The 21,704-nt window shown below is 45.0% G+C and overlaps 1 protein-coding gene across 7 annotated transcripts in view; it reads right to left on the reverse strand.

The window, feature by feature from the left end:
• Positions 1–7,928: 7,928 nt before the first annotated feature.
• The window catches only part of USO1 (USO1 vesicle transport factor), a 39,759-nt gene continuing 25,983 nt past the window's right edge, over positions 7,929–21,704 (reverse strand). For all 7 annotated transcript variants that reach the window (XM_075150450.1, XM_075150449.1, XM_075150448.1 and 4 more), the window contains 11 exons: positions 18,514–18,624; positions 17,721–17,839; positions 17,146–17,327; positions 16,087–16,208; positions 14,925–15,063; positions 13,499–13,662; positions 12,800–12,889; positions 11,966–12,052; positions 10,258–10,356; positions 9,569–9,784; positions 7,929–8,384 (listed from right to left, as the gene is read on the reverse strand). In XM_075150450.1, coding sequence (XP_075006551.1) covers positions 8,307–8,384; positions 9,569–9,784; positions 10,258–10,356; positions 11,966–12,052; positions 12,800–12,889; positions 13,499–13,662; positions 14,925–15,063; positions 16,087–16,208; positions 17,146–17,327; positions 17,721–17,839; positions 18,514–18,624 — 1,407 coding nt within the window. In that variant the 3' untranslated portion in view covers positions 7,929–8,306. The remainder of the gene's footprint in view (positions 8,385–9,568; positions 9,785–10,257; positions 10,357–11,965; positions 12,053–12,799; positions 12,890–13,498; positions 13,663–14,924; positions 15,064–16,086; positions 16,209–17,145; positions 17,328–17,720; positions 17,840–18,513; positions 18,625–21,704) is intronic.

Here is a 21,704-nt window from a genome sequence, read left to right on the forward strand (position 1 = left end):
CTTCCTGCATTTAAACCTTCTTACAGGCAGTACATTCCGGTTCCTGGTGTTTGTGTGAGTGGAGAGAGACGCTGACACTTTTTTGCCCTGAAAAATGTCGAACGGTTAGCATTGGGTTTACTTCCAGATTTTTTTTCCATTTTGTGCTTTAAAAGAGCTTAGAAGCCTTTACCAAGATATCTCAAACCCTTTCGCCTGCCACTCACATCCTGGTGATCTCAAGCATGCTGATATTTCCGGTCAGATAAAGGTTTTCATTCAGCCTGGGTGATTTTTTACTAACTCCTTGATTTACTGAGACATAAGTAAACACGCAGCCCTCCAGTCACCTTGCAGTGAACTCAGGAGCAGCGACTTAACAAAAAGGAGCCAGTGAGAGGGGAGGGGAGAGGATGGGAGGGCAGCACAACGCCTGAGCTTGTCCTCAGACTGGGAGCTAGCTGCTTTGTCACCTGCACTTCCCAGCAGCCCCACAGCCGGAGATGTTGGCTCCATATCCACATACAGCACAACATACATCACTGAAGTCTGCAAAAGCCCAGGAGAGAAAGTTGTGTGGAGGTTGAGGCAAATCAAGCGGCTCATCTGCAGATGTCGCACAGCGGATCCTTGGCAAAACAGGTCTTTTAACTTGGTCCAGCACTTTCCCTCTTAGACTCTGTCGCTTCTCCATCGAAGAGTGGAAAGATGGGCCTTCAGGTTTCCACATGTGTCACCATAATGCTGAACGGGTGTTTGGAAGGTTTGGAGCATAAACAGGTTTCTTGCTGTTCCAGCTAAGGAGTAGGGACAAGGGACCGACCACCTTGCAGCTGCCAGCCACATCCATCTTTACTGGGGAATTCAGCAGAATAGCCTTGTTTGCCGCTTAACAAGTACACCACAGAAACCCCAGGATTTCAGAGGCTACCGGGCAGGAGCACACTAACAGGGAACCGCTGTCGGCATGCAAAGAGGATGCACTGGAGCATATAGAGCCTGCGCTGGCCGTGCCCTCCTGCGGGTGCAGGCTCACCGCGGGCATCCCCGGAGCCGGCACAGCTCTTCCCGCAGAACCCGGCCCTGGCTGCGGGAAGCCCAGCCCGCACCGCTGTGCGTGCGGCGCAGGACAGCCCCGCTGGCTGCTCTGCCCCAGGAGGGCAACGCGCTCTCTGCAGCTGAAGTCCAACCTCAAGTTCCCTTACGAGCTCTTGTTTCAGTTAAACTTAGGCCCTCAAACTGTGCCGGCTGCTAAAACTGTTTTAGGTTGAGACCTACTACACTTAGGTGGCAGAAGAGTAAGTTACATTACAGCTGTTTGCCCTACAGCTCTGTTTAAAACCGAAAGCAACCGTCTAGTTAGCTCGGCAACCCTTCCACTCGTGTAGCCTGCCTAGCTGCAGCGCCTGGCTTGCAGCCCGTAGCTCAGGGCCGCTCTGGCCGGGTCTCCGCGCCGTGCGTGTGAGCACCATGACCTCTGGCGGCCACGCTGGAGCTCGGCAAGCGCCAGGTCATCTGGTAGCGAAGCGTGCCCCGGGATCACTGTGGTCGGCCCAGATGGCTACCGAGACGTGCCTAAAGATAAACGAGGTCTAACTAATTACCTCGGCAGCTTTCTCCCTCCCGGGCACACGCACGCCCTCCCGAGCCAGTGGGAGAAGAATGCAGCCTGCAGCAAACCCACTGTCCCTTGCATCATCATTTTTGGGGCTGAAAGCACGCAGATGAGAGTCTGGGGTCCCCCGGGAGGGCAGTGGAGACACTGACTTTGCGACCTGCGTGCTCGGTGTCGGCCCTGTGAGCTGGGAAGCACCTCTCCCGCCCAGTCTGTCACGTAGCCTCAACAGCCCGGGTCAGTAAGGAGATACTGATCTGGCTGCAACGGCTGCGTCTGCTGACATGGCTGGGGGGAGTCTCAGCTGCCCTGCGCCTCAGGCCTGAGGCTAATTCATTTTTCTTGGTGCTGAGCTCATCTGCCGCGTGCTCTCACGGGGGTCCGTCTGAGGCCCCTCTGTTACACTAACCCCAGAGCACGTGCTTTCTCAAGGATCTTCCCGTGTGGAAACACACCAGCCTGCAGAGCAACGGCTCTTCTTGACTGGCAGTAGTATCTCCCTCCAAGCAAGCGGGCTGTCTGCCCTTTTATGTGCAGCGATTTATTACGCCGCTTCTAGTGAAACACGTGCTGCCTGCGAGCAACCGTTCATGACCACCGACTGTCCCGTCTTTGCCCAGCAGTGAAATTTTCAGCTTCAAGGTGCAACACTGTGCGCCAATGGTACTTTCAGCCTTGGCCTGACCTTCACATTAGCCTCAGGATCCGAATCCGTTGCATCACTCTTTGCTCCCAGTAGAATGTCCTTTATCAAGAACAGTGTCATAAGGTTATTGGTTTCTTATATAAGTGGTAGGAAGTGATCACGGGCTTGTCCAGACCCGTTTCTTCTTTCTGAAATGTGATTTCAAATAAATGTCATGTTCTGCGCCTGCTTCGTGGAGCAAAGGAGTCGGATATGTACAGAAAAACCTACAGCCTTCGCAACAGGGCTACAAAAATAGCAGAGGGCAGTTTGTAAGTGCTGCAGCTACCTATCTAGTGACATAGATTCACCACTTGCCATCACAGAGAGGGCCTGTGTTTTTCCAAAAATCAATTTAGTTGGCTCGGCATGCCGATGGAGTCGCCTGGCGGGGACTCGAGCTGTAGCTGTCACTTCCCAACACCCATTTCTGCAAAGGGTCGCTGACGAGGCTGTTTCATACAGACCGCACATGCGCGCACACAGCACTGCCGTGCAGGCAAGAGGTGTGATTTAGAACCATGCCAAATGGTGTAACAGAGAGAAGTAAGTAGTATGACAGAGTCCCACCTTAAATAGCAACTGAGAGGGACAGTGAGCAAATGAAAAACGTGTTTCACTTCTCTCTTCACAACGGAGTTGTGTTACAAAAGAAAAGCGCACAACCCAGCCAACCACAGGGACTTCACTCTTCTTTGATGGCAGTTGTCCTTTTGCAGCTGCTGTCCTTTTGCTCATGAATGCACGAGGCTGGGGTAACCCAGCCCGCTATTTATTTAACGCGGAGATGCTGTTTGGCGAACACTTGGGCACGCGGGAGTAACAGGAGAATGGGTCATGGTTCTGCTCCAGTGTCCCTTGGGGCTGAGGGAGGAACCACCCTGTGGGACAATGGCAAACCTTGCTCACGGGATGGATTGGTTCAGCGAGCAAGGTGGCCGGGGGAGTGCAGCATGGTTAAAAGTTCTCTTGATAGAAGGGAGGACAATGCTGCAGGTGGTACGGGGGCACCCGACCCATCTCGAGGTGTCAGGTTTGCCAGCGTTAAGTCCCGCTCACACCGCCGAACACTGACCGCGCTGACAGCCGGCAAAAGGGCTTTAGTGAGCAGCCGTGATTCATGGACACCCACACCCGCCTTACAACCCACACAGGCCAGGGCTTGGATTGCTCGGCCCCCAGTTTCCCCCCTCCATCAGTCTCCAATCTCTCCCCCTTCGAACTTTCCCTTATTCCTGTAGTTTAATGAAAGGGAGACATTCTTTCTAGTAAAATATCTACTAGAAAAAAAATCTCTTAAGCCTGTATGCACTGCTGAACACTTGGTTTTGATTTTATTTTCTAGGAAGAACTTCATACAAATGAAGAGGGTGTGACAATTTTTGAGCTTGTAGAAGATGAGCGGCAGGCAGAGGCTGCGTAACACAGGTAAGGCTGCTTTTGCTTCCCTGAAGTCCGTACTTTGCAAACAACCGATCCAGAAAACCGTGTAGCAGCTGTCTTAAAGAAATTACTAAGACTTCCCCTGGTCATACCAGACAGCACTGGAGCTTTCCTGAAAACCCTTGCACTGAAAGGGTGTATATGAAGGGATTCACACTGCCTGGTCCGGACGTGGCACATAAGCACTAGCTCTGGACTCCAGGTGGGTTATGGTGTCCTACTGTCAGCGTACAATAATCAAAAAATTACTTGCTTCTGCTCTTGACTCCTGGTACTCCCTGCCGGTCAGCATCTCCGGGCCTGTTTGTCTGTATCAGTGTCAGCATGTGCAACAAGCAAGCTAGAAATCTGTGATGCATTTACCGCCTCACTATCTTCAGTTGCTTGTTTTGACAAAGACACCATGAGGAAAGGATCCCAGCGCTGTGCAGAGTGAGGAGAAACACCCTGCATGCATGATGTCCCAATCACGACGGGACAAGAAAAGATTCCAAAGAATTAAGAATAAATCTGATACTCATGACATAGCCAAGAATGCACAGTCAAGTGAATACTTTCTGGGCAAAGGCCACCCATTCGACAATAATACAGTTACAAACCAAACGTGTCTTCTACCAGCAGGAAGATATACCACGAGGATGGTGCAATAAAGTAATCAACAAAACAGGTTTTCTAATTGGGAAAAGCGCTTCGAACAGGCTTCTTTAAAACCTGTTTGTAACCAGTCTGTCTGTCTCCTGAACTTCCTACCCCACCTAGTTATCTCTTCCTTCATTTTTTGCAATTTCAAACATTCTGAAGTTGCATCCAAAAGGAAGAACTTCCCAAGCATAACACCGCCGAGAAGGGCAACAAAAAAATGTTGCGGCATACCATGTTTTGGGAGTGGCACTGATGTCCAGGTAAGGTTGCCAGAAAAACAGCTCCTGATCAAGTTGAGGCCAGACCATCAATCACGTGCCTTATGCTTTCACATACTGAGTCTGTGTTTACGCTTATTTTTCAGGTGATTCCGTCTCATCAGTGTAAGGAAAAGGTGCGTTTATTTTCCCCCATCTTCCTTTCTCTGTTCCCCTTCCCTCTACTCTAGAGAGGCACGCTTGCCTCCGAGGGCATGATCGCATACTGAAGAACAACTGAAATAAATACCTGTTTATTTCTGCCCACAGCGTTTTTAGAGACCTCGCAGAAAGGCACCCAGAAGACAATAAAGTAAAAACATCTGGGGCCATGTAAAAGGTGCGTAGAACAGAGAAAGAGCCTGCTATGTCACACATCGTGTAGCGGGACGTGGGGAGGTAAGAGCACGTTTCCCTGCCTGTCCCGCTCTGCAGGCCACATCAGGTTTCCAGGCTCTCCCTACATGACAAAGCCACGAGACTTCCTGACACCACTCCTCTATTGCCACCTTCGCCCTCCACTGAAGGATCCAACACTTCCAAAGAAAAGCACTGCTTCACAGGACAGCTGACAGCGATGGGGGAAGAGGTTCAAGCAGATATAAGTAAGTAGGTCTGTCTTGTCTAAGTATGGTAGGACAAACGGTCAGCAGCTCCCTGGGGGTGGTACCGCTGAGAGCAGCAAGCGGCAATGCCCGCGTGCACAGGACACCTGGGTACCGAAGCTGTCACCTTACCCAGATTCATAAAAAAAGGCATTTTTAAAACTGACTTCCCAAGACCTGCTGAAAGGAGCTCCCCTTTCTTCAGGTGGTAACATTGGTGACTGAATCACTCAGTGCCAATTTAAACTCCTTAAAAAGTGAGCACGCCTTTCCTTTCCACTATTCTGTTGAAGTGCCTTTCATAGTGGCACATGGGTACAGTTACATGCCTAGGAAGCCCAACTGTAGCCCTAGTTACCTCAAAGCACCTCTCGCTGACCTCTAGGAACCCCCAAGTTAGGCTCTGGGGTGGACTAAAAAAATTCACTGCAATTCTTAACACCACCATTTACGTAAAAGACATCGAAACTAGCAGGACAGCTCCATCCCCAGTCTGATTACCAGCTAATCTAATTGTATGTTTCAACCACACTGAAATAACGTCCAGTGGGAACAGTTAATAGGCCTTATATCTGGTCAGGAGAGACGGCACCTGGCAGCAAGTGAATACAGCAGTAAACAAGACCTGAACTATGTAATGCTCAAATGCACTGAAAGGAGAAACCGAAAGGCACACTTGGCTTCCAACACTCAGCAGTAGTTTAGTTTAAAGCTTGCAGAAGACATCCTGATGACAAAATCCAATTTAGGCAAGTCTAACCCAAGGTGAGCGTTACAGGACCTGACAACTAAAATGATCTAGATCGTTATATAAAACCACAGCATCAAGTCCAGATTTAAATTAATTTTTTAACAGATTACAGGCACCGTGCTTAAAGACTCCCATTGCATTGTGCTTGAAGGAGAACCCTAGTCACAAACAGAATTTTCAAGGGGTAAGAAATATCAGCCTAATCCATGAACACAGTGGGAGCTGGGTACTTAAATTCTTCAGCTATTTGTAATAGTCCCACATCTTGGGACTGTAGTACCTGTGATTAAGGATGGTAGCACACGACTTCACCTACTTTGGAGTAAGTCCCAACACAGAAAGCTTGGGCATTAAGTTAAAAGCCGTATGTCACTCAATCCAGTTTGACACAAGAACTCCAGAACACCCTTGGCAAAACAAAGACCCTTCACTTTCCGCCTTAGGAGTGGGGAAAGTATTGTACCACCTTCCACTTAGACAGGGGCCACGAGGTATCTTCCTTCAGTTCCGTAGTCATACTAGGAAGAGAGACTTGTCTAAGTCACTAAATTTGACTGAATTCGCGTTTGTGATGAGGGTTTACAAGCAGCAAAGCAATTCTTTTAGAACTTGTTCACATCACTGAACAAGCAGCAAGAGCTTCCGTGCTGGCTTTTTTACTTCTTGTAGTTTGTCCGTCTCCTGCCTTTAAGGAAAAAAAAAAACAACAGAGAAAGTACTGCCTCAGAATCAACGTACTCCTATCAGTAAAACTATCTGCAACTCTTGCTGCGTAAGTAAACATGGCAAAGCCATCTAGAATAGCTTTCTGGGGCCGGCCTGCTTCTGCCCTCATTCTTGGATTTTGCATAGAAAGAGAGCAGCTGCTTGCTCACAGGTCCTTGTTGATGTGCAATGTTCAGCAGAAAGCAAGTCACATTGAAGATAAGAACCAGGCCTTGTTGTATGGAAGTAAGCCCTCCACAGTCACATAGTATTTCTGCTCCTGTTCCACCATTGCTTCTCCTCCTTGCTTTTTTCCCCCCAGTTCCCAAAAAACTTGCCGAGGATGGAGTGCAAGAGTGGAGCTTATTTCAACTACTCTTTCCAACAATTTCATGTTAAAGACACACTGAGTGTATGAGGTGACTTCGAAAAAGTCTTTCTTTCCTGGTCTTCCTCCAATTAGCATTTGATTAAAGATGATTTTATTTTTAAAAAAAAGCCTTAAGGAAGTTAAGCAGCGACTGAAGTCTATATTGCTGAAAAACGCAAAAACTGAACCAGCACCCCTATACACTCATGCGATGAGAGCCCGAGCACATGGTATATTATTACTTTCATCTGCCACCCTAGACTGGTTTTAGACAATTCTACATGTTTGTATTTCAATACATTTTATTAAAACAGGCCAAGAGAATTAAAAGAATGAGTACTAAGTGGACATACCTATTTTTATTACCAAAAAATGAAATTGATGCATTTACTCTATTCATTTTTTTCTTTTAAAATTTTATCTTTTATTCACTCATCAAGAGCCAATAAGTTATATAAATCATCGTAGTTTTCATTTCCTTACTGAAGTAGTCAACAAGATTCTTACTTATTTTTATGCTGACTCAGTAGCACATTAGATCTTTCTAAAGAGTGTATTGGTCTTTGTTTTTCCATAGAGATTCTTCTTAAAAACGCTACCTTTCTTGCGCAGGTTTCCGTGAAACCTCTTCCACGTTATTAGCATAGCGTTGCGGTTCCCCCGGGAGGTTCCGAATGCAGCCATATCAGGTGTCAAGGCACTCGACGCTGTGCAGGTCCATCGCACCTAGAGAACCAGCCCACGAGGCCGGCAGAGTGGCCACCGCACACCGCAGCCACCCCAACCCTTCCACCTCGCCACTGCTCTTTAAAGAAGCCACAAATTACACTGAAGCTCCATGCTGAAGGCAGGGGCAATGATTCCATGTGACAGACGTTAAACCAAATACTTCTGTATTTAATTATATGTTAAGAGTTCCAGAAGGTTAAAACTGTAGACAAATGCACAGAACTTCTGTCAATGACAATGAACTGAGGCAGCAACATTGTCATCCCCATGCTTTAAACAGTGTCTAAAGCAACTTCTAAACAAGTACAATTTGGGATACTCATGTAGAACTTAAACAGTGATTTTTGTTTGCTTTACCTAGTATGAAGGGTTTTCAAAACTTCAGTAACTTATAACTAGTCCCACGGTTGCCATTTTCCCGTCTGCTTCTCATTAGCAGATGTTTTGCTTTGTATACCCATAATAGATTTTTTTCTTCCCCAATAACAATGCAATCTAGTTTTCATGTTAACACACAAAAGCATTCTAGTCTTGCTCCTCTTCATCTCCATCCTCATCTTCGTCCCCTTGATCTCCAGATTCAGTATCATCTTCATCTTCAACCTGAAATTAAAAAGGATCTGTTGAAAGCAGTAGCCTCCCTTACCATGATCCACTTTTTGAAGGCAAGACAAATGCTGAGGGAGCGAAAATAAGCTTAAAGCTCACCTCAAATTATCACGCAACATCCATCAGCGCTTAATAAAGGCAACTGTCATCTTGTCATGTCACACAGTTTTTAACTTCTCTGCTAAGGATGGCTGACTACTGGGAACAACCACCTCCATTCAGCACCATCAGTTCTGCCCTGTACATTCGAGTAAGCAATATCACACGCGCTTTCAGTTCCCCATACAGCTGCGTGAACTAAAACGCGCATTCTTCACCAAACAGGCTGAGGAAAACATATCTGTCCAGTGCTTGCAGTAACACGAGTGAAGCTGCTAATGTCTTCTAGCGTACTTTCTCCCTATTTAAAAGTCAACAGACTCGAAGATTCCTTGGCTACGCTTCCTATGAATACTTGTCAACACAAATAATGCCTCCACCCACCGCAGACTCTTTAAAACCCTATTGATGCAGCTGAAGCTAAACCATATGACTGTTAACTACCAAAATGTAATGCTTCCTTTAAGAAGGATTGCATAAACGACAGAATGATTGTCGCAGGATGGGAAACCCAGGCTCCAGCCTGGTGTTCAGCCGCAGTAACTGCGGCACAACAGCTACTTATGTCCACCTTACAGTCACACGTCCAGCTGTGAGTCACAAGGATTCTTGAAAGAAACTGCCCAGAAGACGAAGCTCCCAGAAACCGCCCTGACAGTTTGCAGCACTGCTTAAGAAGCAGACTAAAGCTCTCTAGTAATCGCTTGTATTATCTGTGGAGCCATCCCTTAGGATTATAACACAGCCATCATCTGCTTTCTAGTTGGCAGCCAGGATAAGTTGCAGCGAGGCCAGGCACGTGGTAAGGTATCATTCCAGACACATACATGACAGGTAGTTTTCCTCACAGGAGTTTGGCAGGTACCTCTCAACAGCCCTAAGCTGAACACTTCTTTCAAGAAGGCGTCATCTTTTTTTGGTGGCTGCCGATATAAGTTCAGAAAGGAACTCTGGTAGATTCAACAGCCCTCTTCATAGAAAGATGCCTCGCCAGACTTCCTGGATCAAGTATTGCCACACTCAGACTGCTCAGACCTGCCTCGGACCCGAGAACTCACTTGACCCATTGTTTTGCTTACCGGTACACCAAGATCCTTCAATTTGATCTTCAGTGCAGATAGTTTCTGATCCTGGTCAGCCAAAAGCACCAGAAGATCATCCTGTTCTTTCTTTGATTCTGCAACTTCTTGCTGAAGTTTATTTTTCTCATCTTGCAAGATAGCAACCGTACTACTGGATGAATCCAGGTGCTGTTTTAGTGATTCTTTTTCCTCGGAAAGGGCTTTGACTTCACTCTGGCAACAGAAAAAATCCCACACCAAGTTACACGTAAGCATAGGAACAGCTGAAACCTTCTTTCCTACAAACACATTCCATACGCTACCTGTAACAGCTCCAACCCCACCAAGTGCCCTGTGGTCTTGCTCCCACACACTTCCTTACCTAAACTCCCCTTATTACCAACCAGGAGTAAGGTAGGTCGAAGTCATAACCGTGGCTACCTTGCTCCCAGCCAAAGTGGACTGTCCACGTCAGAGTAAAGCTATGTCCTAGACTTCCTTACCAGCTCTTTTAAGGCAGACAAGGCCTACATTTCCCAAGTGAAAAATGACGGTAGAGACGCATCCAGCTGCCCCTAAGTAGCCTGAAACACTTCAGATGCTGAGGAAACAAACCACTTCCACCCAAACCCTTTCCTATCGGAGAAGTCCTCCTAACCGAAGGCTGAGTATTAAGTGACTTGCTTTGGTGTTAACCCACTACCAACCTTCAATTCTTTTATTTCTCGCTCAAGTCGTCCCTCCAATTCCGCGTTGTTTGCTGCTGTTGCACTGCTGTCTCCTAACACAGGATCCGCAATTGTATTCTGTCAACAAGAAATTCAGTATCAGAGCACTGAATGCCTCGCATACAAAGACGGCAAGCTAAGACGTTGCACAGTCAGCTGTAGAATTTAAAAGCCTATTTTCTTCTTAGAGCATGGCCAAGGTGTGGTGGTTATACATCCTGTGCTGCAATACATCAGGAAACAGATCTGTGCTTCCTGGGGTCTCAATAAACGTGTACACAAAAAGGAGAACACAAGGTACAACCCTTATTTCATAGAAGTTGCACTCTAAAGGACTGCTCGGCTTTTTTCGAGGCAGACCCTGTCTATTACAGGCCACCAGCCTCCACTCAGATGCTTCTTAAGTGCCAACGATCTTTTTTTTAATTCCGCTAAATATCCAAATCCTTCTATGCGACTACTCAAAATAGCAATAGTTTAGTCTCAGCCAGCCCTACCCAAATTTATTATTTCAAAACTGCAGCAGCTGTCTTTCAGCGAAAACTGCAACATGGCATGACTTCTCGATAATTGCTTCTCCAGTTATACCACGTTTAAGCCAAAGCTCTAGGGAGGGCAGGCAGTCCGTAGGATGGCAATGAGGTGGCCTGACAACCGGTGGCAGCATGGAGCACTTAAATACGCCTCTGCCTCATGAGCACACATGGCCAACACATGTCCAATGGCATCTTATATCACAGCAGCTGAGACTTTTGACAGTGGAAGTGTTAAAAGCCTTCCTCTCTCAGATGATCCATACATTAAATTAAACACTTGATATTTTCGCCACACAAGTCCTCTTGCTCACAATACCAATGTTAGAATTTGGTGCACAACTCGGAACAAACAAGCCAGAAGTAAGAGTTTAAGCGAGTCCAGCTACCACAGACCAGCTACCCTGGTTTTCATTATAGCAGAGTTGTCAAGCAGGGCACACAGGAGCCACCCCGGTTCTGCTTGAGCACCAAACATCACATATTGTCATCGTTTCAGTTGTTAATGTGGCCCGTGCTCCTGCAGCTTCATCTGTTAGCTCTGCTTTGGAAACGTTTGTAACGCTTCCGTGCAACTCGTCGTTTAAGTTCTCTAGCTCAGCATTCGCTTTCTAATGCCATTAGCTAGTTTTGAAGACGCAATTGCATTTTTTTTTAGCTATTCTGTAGGGCTTTATTGCTTAATCTTTTCAACACACAGCTAAAAACAAGCTCTGAAGCATTTGGAGGTCTGCATAGACAGGTGCAGCTACCATTTGCCATTCAACTGTACGTCAACTTTCAAATTAGTGTCGTCAACTGTTTGTAAAAATAATGGTCCCTCTAATGTACACGATATCATGCATTTGTGTCTCACAAGAGGCCATCTCCTTTGATTAGGGTATAAGCTTAAAACACCGAATGGTTGGTATTCCTTTCTTAAAAAATACCAAGGACCAACGGCCTCACCAATTGACTGCAAGTTCCCTCTTTCCTCGTGAAGGATTTGTCTAGTAACACGTTACTTCATTTAAAACCCTGTTGGAATCACTTGCTGATGTGTATTCTTAAAACAAGCTTGGTTTAGGACAAAAGCTACAGACAGCATAAGCAGGAAAGCCAAGTCTTCAAGATTCAGTCCCCAAAGAGAAAATAAGCAACTTTTTTACTGGTACCATCACTTGTAGCTTTTGATTCTCAATCTGAAGCTTAGAGATTTCTGTCGACTGTAGCTGTATCTGACTCCTGAGCATTTCTAATTCCTTTGGGAAACAAAGACAAAACATACTTTTAAGTTAATTTGATAAAGCAAGGTAGTTATTAACATACCATTTTTCTTCAGTTAAACGCCACCAGACTAACTGCTTCATACTAGCATACGTGAGAGGAAAGCTGCATCTCTCTCGCCGTGAGAGCACAGCAATCGTTTCTCTACAAGATAAAACTAGTCAGCGACCCACACCATTTTCCGCCCTGCTCTTACGAACTCTTTTCTGTGGAATGCCCAACCAAGGCACCTGTCTGAGCCTCAGTCGAGTTCATAAAGGTGTTTCACACCACTAGCACCCCCGTTAGCATCCTCTACACGTTACCATTCTCGGTGCAGAAACCCATTACGACTTATCAATCCAGGCACTATTAGTTCTCTAATCAGAGAAACTCTGCTCGGTATTTTTTGAGCAACAGCTACCTTAAGTTACTGAATATGCAGGTATTTTAAGACTTACTCTATACTGTACATCTAATACCTGGAACGGATAAACAGATAGGTTTTGCAAGTCTGAAGAGTCAGTTAAGTGTCTTCTGCTGGCTCAAACCTGCTTAGCAAAAACAACTAATCCGTTTTTGGATGCGTAATCTTGATGCTCCAAGATGAGTACCATCATCACATAAAGGTACACCATCGAAACATCAACACGCTCAGGAATCGATGCTCCTCCCTGAAGTTTCCCTTCCCATTCTGAGCTACCACTGTTCACTGCAGCTTTGCTGAAATACCACAAGTTCACCTTCTGTAGTTCATTGTTGTGCTCCAAGCCACCAGATTTGCTGGTCTGTGAAGACTGCTCTGTCGTTCCCATTTCCAACTGTGAAGACTTCTGTAATAGCAACAGGAAAATCAGCCATAGAACTAGACAGACTAAACACAGTCATCTTGTCAGAACCCAAAGCAAACTGTGTGCTTCCATGATCAAAGTTCCCAGCAGAGAAAGCGCAAACAGGCTAAGAAATGCACGTCATAAAGCTCTCGGATTACACGAGAACAGCTGGACCGTCTCCTCTAAGGTGGTTGCACAAGCATCTTTTACCAATTCAAATGCAGAAGACACGCACAAAATAGGAGAACCACGCGTCATACTGCATTTTGACAAGCAGGCCACCAAACGCAGGCCACCATAAACGTGTCTTAGGCGTTACCCCCACTAAGCTCCTAGGAGACTCCTAGCATTTTTTCCCACCCAAAACTGCCAAAAACCACTGATTGTACAGTACAACAGGTCAGCTGCACAGATTACTCTTGGGAACAGCGTGAAGCAGGAAAGGCTCTGCTCAAGCCATCTTCCACCATATTTCCTAGTATCAGCATGCAGTCAGTTATGATTGCTGGACTGCCATCATATTGAGGACTGAGAAAGCTTAAGGTAAATTACATTTGAAAACAGGAATTGGAAGCTGCATCAGGTTCTGCTGAGACAGTTAGCGCTTACCAATTTTTCAATCACAGAATCCTTTTCCCTTAACTGCCCTTGCAGCAGCTCATGCTTGTTTTTCCATTCTTCCAACTCCTCCTTCAATTTGCTCACTTCTTCCATCTGAATGCCATTCATCTGAAGCGTATCACTATGGGAATTATGATGCTGAGTGTCCTTTCCTAAAAGACGGAGTTTATAACAAAGGTCACAAACACCAACATCATTTTCAAGTTAGCTTCAGACACACCAATTAAAGTATTTATTTCCCATCCTCCTCCTGGCCTGCAGGGCAATACAAGCCATTCTAACTCAATAACCAAAGCAGTATATTTAAGAATTCTCTATCAAAAGCTGAATAAAGAGCTCTGATTTGCCATTCCTTCAAGTATACTTCAGTCATTCAGTTCATCCAAAGTAAGTTCATAGACAAAACATTCTGTGGAGGAAGGACAATTGTTTCCTTGGGTATTTTTAATCATAAAAAATCCCGAAGGCAGAATTACTTTCTGAAATCATGTCATATCTAGCTCATCAGGCATCTTGACCTTGGAATTACTTGAATATACTGTCCTGATTTAAGCATTCAGTTAGCAATCTCTCTAATGACAGTAATAGGCCTCACCTTGCAAATCTGCCATACCACAGTTCTTCCCTAATTCATGCTTTCATTCACAGACCCAAACTTCAGCACACACCGTAGCCCATCTGTTCACGTTCTCAGCCTGAACAGGCAACGGCTGTTTGGACTAACTTAAGAAACAAAGGCGTAGGAAGCCTCTACCAGCAGCTCCCTGGTAGCCAACAGTTCCTACAGCAAGCTTCAGCTCTTACCCCTCACCAGGCACACCGGCAGGAAAGTAGCTAGGGTGGCAAGGAAGGGCTTTGCTTTTCATCGTGGGCAACCGAAGTGATACCAGGATCAGGTCAGAAGCTATCGCTAATCCCAGTACTTCCATCTGTCCATCTAAGTCAACTGTCTGGTCTACAGCGGTCTTCTTCAGGTGCTTGCTTTCGCCATGCGCAGGCCTACGCGACAGATGCGCCCTAGCTCAACTGGATCTTGCAGAAAACGGTACTATTACCTCAAGAGACTCAAGCACAAAGCAAGAACAAATTACACCTCATTCACATTTTCAAGCTGTCCTCTCAGTTCTTGCTGTGCTTTATTCTGTAAATTTAAAGGCACTTAAAGCAAAATCTAGTATTTTTAGATAACGAAGCAAATCTGATGCTTAAACTAAATCGTTTGCAATGTTTTCAACATCAACTAGAAAAAAGTGTATTTTATCTGTATGTTAAGTTTTCATATGCTGCAGAACATACAACAGCATGCCTGAAGGGATAGAAGGTTGTCTGCTGGAGCTGTTCTGTAGCTTGCCGTAAATCACACAAGATCTTTGCATTAGCAAGTTTATTTTTTATTATTCTTTCTGAAGCCTACCTAGCTGTACTTTAAGGAGATTATATTGGTCCTTATGCTGTTGGATCTGCGACACTTGCTGCGTAACTGTTACTTGGAGCTGTTCGTTTTGAGACGTTAAAGTGTTAATTCGTTGTTTTAACTCTTCAAGCTCCTGGTCCTGTGAAAGGAAAAAAAAGGCACTTAGAGTAATAACACTTTTGCATACAGTACTGTGAGGAAGGCAAAAGAAAACAGAATAACTTTCACTCCGCCATTACACGCTACCGGTTAGTGACTGACTACTGTCAGCGCTACCTGTGACAGATGAGCAGAAAAGCCTCATGCAAACCTAGATAGCTATTACCTAGGAAAACGCCCGGGAAAGACAGAAGCAGCCTGTCACACCAGACCAGTGCCTTCTTAGTCTTTTGGAGGAGACCTCCAGCATCCCTGCTCCAGGGACAGCAGGGGAAAGAAAAAGGAAATATATGCTATCTGATGATTGTAATTTTTCTCCATCGCACTGAAGCCTGCACGCATTTGGTCCAATTCAAGAGTCTTTAAAGAAGTCGTCGTAATTGCAGTCATCACATGTTCCATAAAGCCTCACTGGCAGTTCAAAAGTGCCCCTTAGTTCCACATGTACCTATATATTCAGTGTCCATTCCAGATTGCTGAACTGAAAACACCTGCTTCAGTTCCCCATTAGCTATTTAAGTTAATTAACTTTGCTCCTCTACTTCTCCATCTAAGCTGTAACAACAAGTGAACTACCATTGGAGAAAAAATTTTGGAGATTCCCAACCACAGCAGGTATATCCAAACTTCACGGACAAACTTCATTTCTTCATTCAGCCACATTTCATCTGTCATCTTTTCAAAGGTGAAAAGAGCACAGAACTAAGAACTACATCTCTTTGCGAAGGGCTGCGAGGTCTCCCGTTACTCATTTGAGAAGAACCACTTGAACACAAGAAAGAGCAGATGTATGCCAGGGAAAGAATTAAACTTAGCCAGTATTCTTAACACTGACATTTCAGTTGAACCAGAAGTTGGCTTAAGTGTTTTTATAAGTGTTTCTGCATTGCTAGATTCCTTGTTACTCGTTTTGGAACGTCGGGTATCGAACTGCACTGCCGTGCCTCCGAAAGCCAGAACAGACAACTTCTGGCGGCACACGTACCGCATAACTCCCCCTTACCTGCTCTCTAATGACTTTTTTGTAGTGAGTCACAATGTTGTCATGCTGTTCCAATGTCTTCTTGACCTCCTCCTCCTTTTTATCTTCCTCACTGGACTTGTAAATGGCTTTACTTATGACACCTGTCAAAAACAGTTTCTGTCAACTGAAATCCAATTCACCTATCTTTTTTGTCCTCAAAAGAGTCTCACAGCCTCACCCAGTTTAACTGAGTTCATGGCGTCAGAAACTCAACCTGCACGTTAAAAAAAAAGCAATTGTCACGAACACGTTTAAGAAAACGGGAAACGGCAATTTTTTTATAGCAAGGTTTGCCCGCTTGCCGCTTTACGCAGTTTCAGAAAAGCAAATGGCTGGTTTGAGTCCTTCCTATCGGAAGAGGTGTGTTTTTCTTGCTCCACTACAACTGTCGCCCAAGTGATTGTACAAGTAAGTGAAAGATTTAGGACTACAAGGACAACATGCAGATGAAACGTGATGGGGCAAAACCGTTTTATTGTTGCTGCTTCAACGTTTTTTCCTTCTCTAGACTGATTTAAGTTGGGCAATATTAATAAACAGGACATTAGTTAGATGTTAAGAATGATGACAACTTACCTCTTTTGTGAAGGACTGAAAACACTAAAGAATGTCCCTATCATTTTCTAGCAAGCCAGGAAATTCAGCATTCTTAATTTTTCCTAAATAATCAGTTAGAAACAGCAAAGCTCTAGATGGCGTGCTTCCACGAATCAAGCTTCTATGACCACCGTATGTGCTCAATGCTCTAGTTTCTGTGTGAGCACAGGTAGGTATACCTCTTGGCCACAGTGTGGTAACTCACAGCATGTATTAAGAATCATTTCACCTAACAATATAAAGTTATCCAGTTTATTTTTACTAAATACTTGAACTGTGAGCTTGGGTATATGACTACTTACAGGTATTACTGTACCATGTTTTTCAGAATACTCCATTTTAGTATCATCACACTACTTTTAAGAGGGTTACATTCAGCACGTTTGGTAGTTCAGTCATCAGTTCATCACAAAAACTACAGAAATAAGCATAACATCTCACCTTCCAACTCCTTTACGAGCTTGGTAAACTCATGATCAAACATCATGTGCTCTGGGCTAGAAAAACTAGGCTGTGGTTTTTGAGCAGCTCTGGAATAAAGTTCATGTTTGCTAATGAAGCCAAGCTTCTCAATGAAGTTCTCCCTGCCAATCCTCTTCTCAATCAGCTGTTTCAGCTTCTCTCTAAAAGGAGGAGAGAAATCAATCACAGCGCAACACTTCAAAAGACACGAACCCATCCTTCTCTCAAGGTGGATTTTGCAGTTACAACTCTTATTATCTGTCTCAAGTCTTAACCGCACTAGATGCTTCGCATTCAAGATGCGGTTTTTCAGTTGCCGCTGACATCTGTTCTCAGCCCCAAAATACACAGGTTAGGAGGACCTATGCAAAACAACTGTCTGCTTTGCCTAACTAGCGGTGGGTCAGTTATATTGCATCCCGTAAGGAACGTGCACAGAAAATATTCAACCGAATATTCTCGACTGCACCACCTCAGTTCGAAGCCTCTTAAACCACCATGTGCTATTCACAGAACCTTTCCCTACAGTCCACTTATTTCTACATCATACTTACTTCCTATAATTTTCAAGGGAATTGTCATTGTAGTAGATGGAAATGCCAAGCAAAAGTGCACACAGGCCTTGGACGAGCTGCTCCTCTTCTCCAAGGTTTTCAGCTATCTGCCCTGTGAGCTAAAGCTCTTGTTAAGGATATTTGAGGTATTTCATAAGCACAATACATGTAACACGCTTCTCCCTCTATAAATTCCCATTTAAAATCACGTTCACACATAAAACCAAGCTTGATTAGGAAGTAGGCAAAATAGCTGATGAAACCCTTGCAAAGCTAGCTCCTGTTTTGAAGGACTCCGGTAAGCAGTGATTTCCCTGAAATTACTTTTCTCAGTAACCGCCTGCTTAACCGAAGAGATTTAGTTGTTCCAAAACAGAATTTCACTTTAGATAAGGTGACAGTTTAGCCTTGGGTACTTAAATCAGATTTTTTCCTGAAAAGCAAGCATAGAAATAAGCGTCCGCAGAAGTAGGAAGCATTCTTCCTACCTCTTGGGTATAAGCCTAAGTCACACTAAAAATATCAACGGGCTTGTCGCAATAAAACATACACTTTGCTAGCAGAATGATGTCGCTTTCTGCTGTACTTCAATTTACGTGCACGTTTTATAGACAGGTCAGCGTACACAGAACACTGTCAACAAAAGGCGGGTTACATCTCTTGCCCCAATGCATCTTCTTTTATGTCACGCTGTATCCCTGCAAACTGATCCAGATAAACATTTAACCTGAACGTGAATAATCCAAGTAATTTCTAGGCAAGCAGTTCTACTCTGCAAGCAGGTCAAGGATACAAAAGGTATATTGGCTGGATTGTGAAGGAAGTGGGTGACAGCAATCGAGCAGTTGCTTAGCCAAGTGCAAAGCAACATCAGTAGTCCAACCCTGGTCTGTACTTTGCTGCCCTGAGAAGAAAAAAAATCCCCATCGTTATCTTTCCACAGTGGAGGACTGAAATACCAAAAAAAGCTGTACTGATTCAGAACTCGCCCACTTTCACCTCATCTTTTTAAAAACGACAAGTCATGTCTTTCAAAATACCCATTCGTTAGTTATAATGACCACAGCTTTAGTGCTTTGATGAAACAAGTATTAAACCATTCACATTTAACTATTTTCACAGCAAAACACAAGCAACACAGATGTGAAATATGACTCAATGCAAATTAGCACCGATATAAAATCATAACAAATTAGTTCTGCATTTATAATTAATAATAGGATAACATGAAGGAACATACACACAACCTCTGTAAAGAAGGAACAAGGTATAAATTAAGTTCGGAAAGGATTCCTAACTTTATTTAAGAACTGGATTTCAGACAGATTCCTAACTGGATTCCTAACAGGATTTAAGAAGAGATGCATCACTGAGACTTCCCCTGCTGATTAAAAATTGCCGTGGGTTCCTAATATTATTTTCTAAGTAAAGAAAGGTAATACTGGAGTGGCTTTCGGTTCAGACAATATGCACATTAAGCCAGCAAGAGGAATGCTAACTGCAGCATTTGTTTTTGTTAACTAGGGAAAATTAGTTTTCATCTGCAAACTGACTGTCTTCTCAATTCTGTCCCCCTTGTCTTTGCTGCAGATATCGTGGGCACAGTGTTAAGACAGGAATACATCTCTTCCAATAGTCAACATTCAGAAGGCAACCAAGGAAAATGTTCCCTGCATGGAAAACTATACTTCACACAAGCACCTAATAAATTGGGTAAAGTAACTGGAAGCTCAAGTCAAGTCCCGATGGCAAGATGAGGCATATAGAACTGCTGGGCTATCTTCAATAGGGGGCAAGAACATACACCGGAACGAGTGGTCACAGGGATCAAGACAGTGGCGAAGGAGAGAAGTATTCACCAACAACAAAGAAAGAGTCTGTGCTTGAGAGTTATCTGCACTTGAGACATTCAACTTCCATCCTTGCCTCTGATAACCCCTGTGCTTTAGAGCTGAAGGCAGTGTGATCTTAAACTTTAGCTAAGTTGTTGTTTTTTTTTTTTTTTTTTAAAAAAAAAAAAAAAAAAAGAGCCCCCCAAGGTCTTTGAGAATAAGCCAGTTTGCCCATTGAAACAGCCAGTGAGCAGCAGCCTGGCAAGAAGCTCTTCTGTAGCAGGCTCCCATATACCCAGCCGCCACTGCGGACCACAAGACAGACAGGAATTGAGTCTAGCAACTCTGGAAGAAAATACCAAGCTCTGAAGAGACCGCCTTCAAGGACTTCCTTCTGAGGCGCTGTGATTTGCTGCAGTCTATCACCATCACTAAGACGAAACGATCTCCTTAAAGGAGGGGAACACAGATTACAGATATAGAGACTGTGGCAGCCATCCCTCATGCTGCACACATCGGAAAGGGAGCGTCTGGCCCTTTTTCGTCATCATCATCGTTACTTCCAGTGGCCCAAGTGAAGCGTGTCAGCACAGCAGAGAACACAGCCATCACCACCAACTGCACAGCCCCTGCCCAAGGCGTTTCACGGTGAGTGCTACATGCCCTACTAGCAATCATTGTTTAGTCTTTGCTATGGGTTTGTCTGCAGCTTTGTTGTGACCCTGTCATGCTGCTGTATCAAGACACAGATTATCTTCCTTGCTGCTACCCTTCTAGCTGAAGGCCACAACTGGCTTCCACTGACCTAGACCTCACTGTGAGTTGCCTAGTCCCCACCAAACTCCATTCTCCTCTTGCCCTCTCCTTTCCCCTGGACTGGCCCATTTAGCTTTCCCCATCACCACTGTACATTTCCCCTACCCACCTTGTATTTGGTAATTAGTTAATGACTTGCGTGCAACACAACCCTTTCAGATCTCTGCTCATGAGGTGACATTTATTTCCACGACAATCTAATGACAAGTTGTATTTAAGAGATATTCGCTAGCATATAGCAGGTTTACCCACAAAGGCAAGACAGGATGCCCAAAAAGCTGTCTCACCACTTTTTGTTACCCACCAGGTAAGGCGAAGAACTAAGGCATAAGGTGACGAATCATAGGTCTTGAAAGCTCATACAGAAAATGATCTGCCACACCACACTGGTCTAGTCAACTGCAATAGTATTGTCTTGTGAAACAGCTCAGCTGAAGAACTGCTGACCGCACAGGCCCTTCTTGGAAAACTGAAGCCTGTAGACAGGCGATTTCCTTCCTCATTGCCATCTCACAGAACTACAGCGTCACTTAGGTTGAAAGGGCCCCTGGAAATCACATAGGCTATACACTGCTTTAGCACAAGAGCGCTGTAGAAGCACGAATTCTGCCCAAATTACTTACAGATCACGTGCAGTAACAGCCTCGTGACACCGCCGACTGTGCAACTTAACCTGCCCCAGAAACCCCTTTGGGGAAACGTGACCCCAACGCAGCAGCGCTGAAGGTTGGAGTGTCCTTGCATCCGCTGGATGGATGGAGCGTCCACCCTCCACGCTTGCAGCGTACCGCCACCTGCAAATACCGTCATGCAATGGACAGGGAAACTGCCCTTTTTTCCCCACTCATTGCTCCTCACACCTCAGACTGCTTCAAAACTGCCAGGAGTACCTTTTCCCCGGTCCTTCCGCTCTAGAGGGAGAGCTGTGCCCCTCCCTGTGCTCACCCTTAAAGTCTCCAGCAAACCTGAGAACAGGCCACTTGGCTTGACCAACTCCACCAAGCTCCTATTTCTATAAATGTCAGACTTTGCTACACTTAGCCACTTTAATTGCTGGCAGCCTACGTTTAATCCCACAATAACCACCCATACAACACTGCTTTCACCCCTCCGGGAGAGACAGAAGTTACTGGGAGCGACCAGAACCAGTCCAAGGAAGTTACAAGTTCAGACTGAATAATTGCTGACAAAATGGCTATGACACCCATTATCTGCGCCAAGACATCAGTCACGTCAACTTACTATTCGTCAAAAGATCGAGTCAATTCTTGAACTGAACAAAAAGAAATGCGTGCTTCAAACAGAACAAGCAAGCAACACTAGAAACCTTTTCCCC

The sequence above is a fragment of the Calonectris borealis genome, chromosome 4, assembly GCF_964195595.1.
Source record: "Calonectris borealis chromosome 4, bCalBor7.hap1.2, whole genome shotgun sequence".
NCBI lineage: Eukaryota > Metazoa > Chordata > Aves > Procellariiformes > Procellariidae > Calonectris > Calonectris borealis.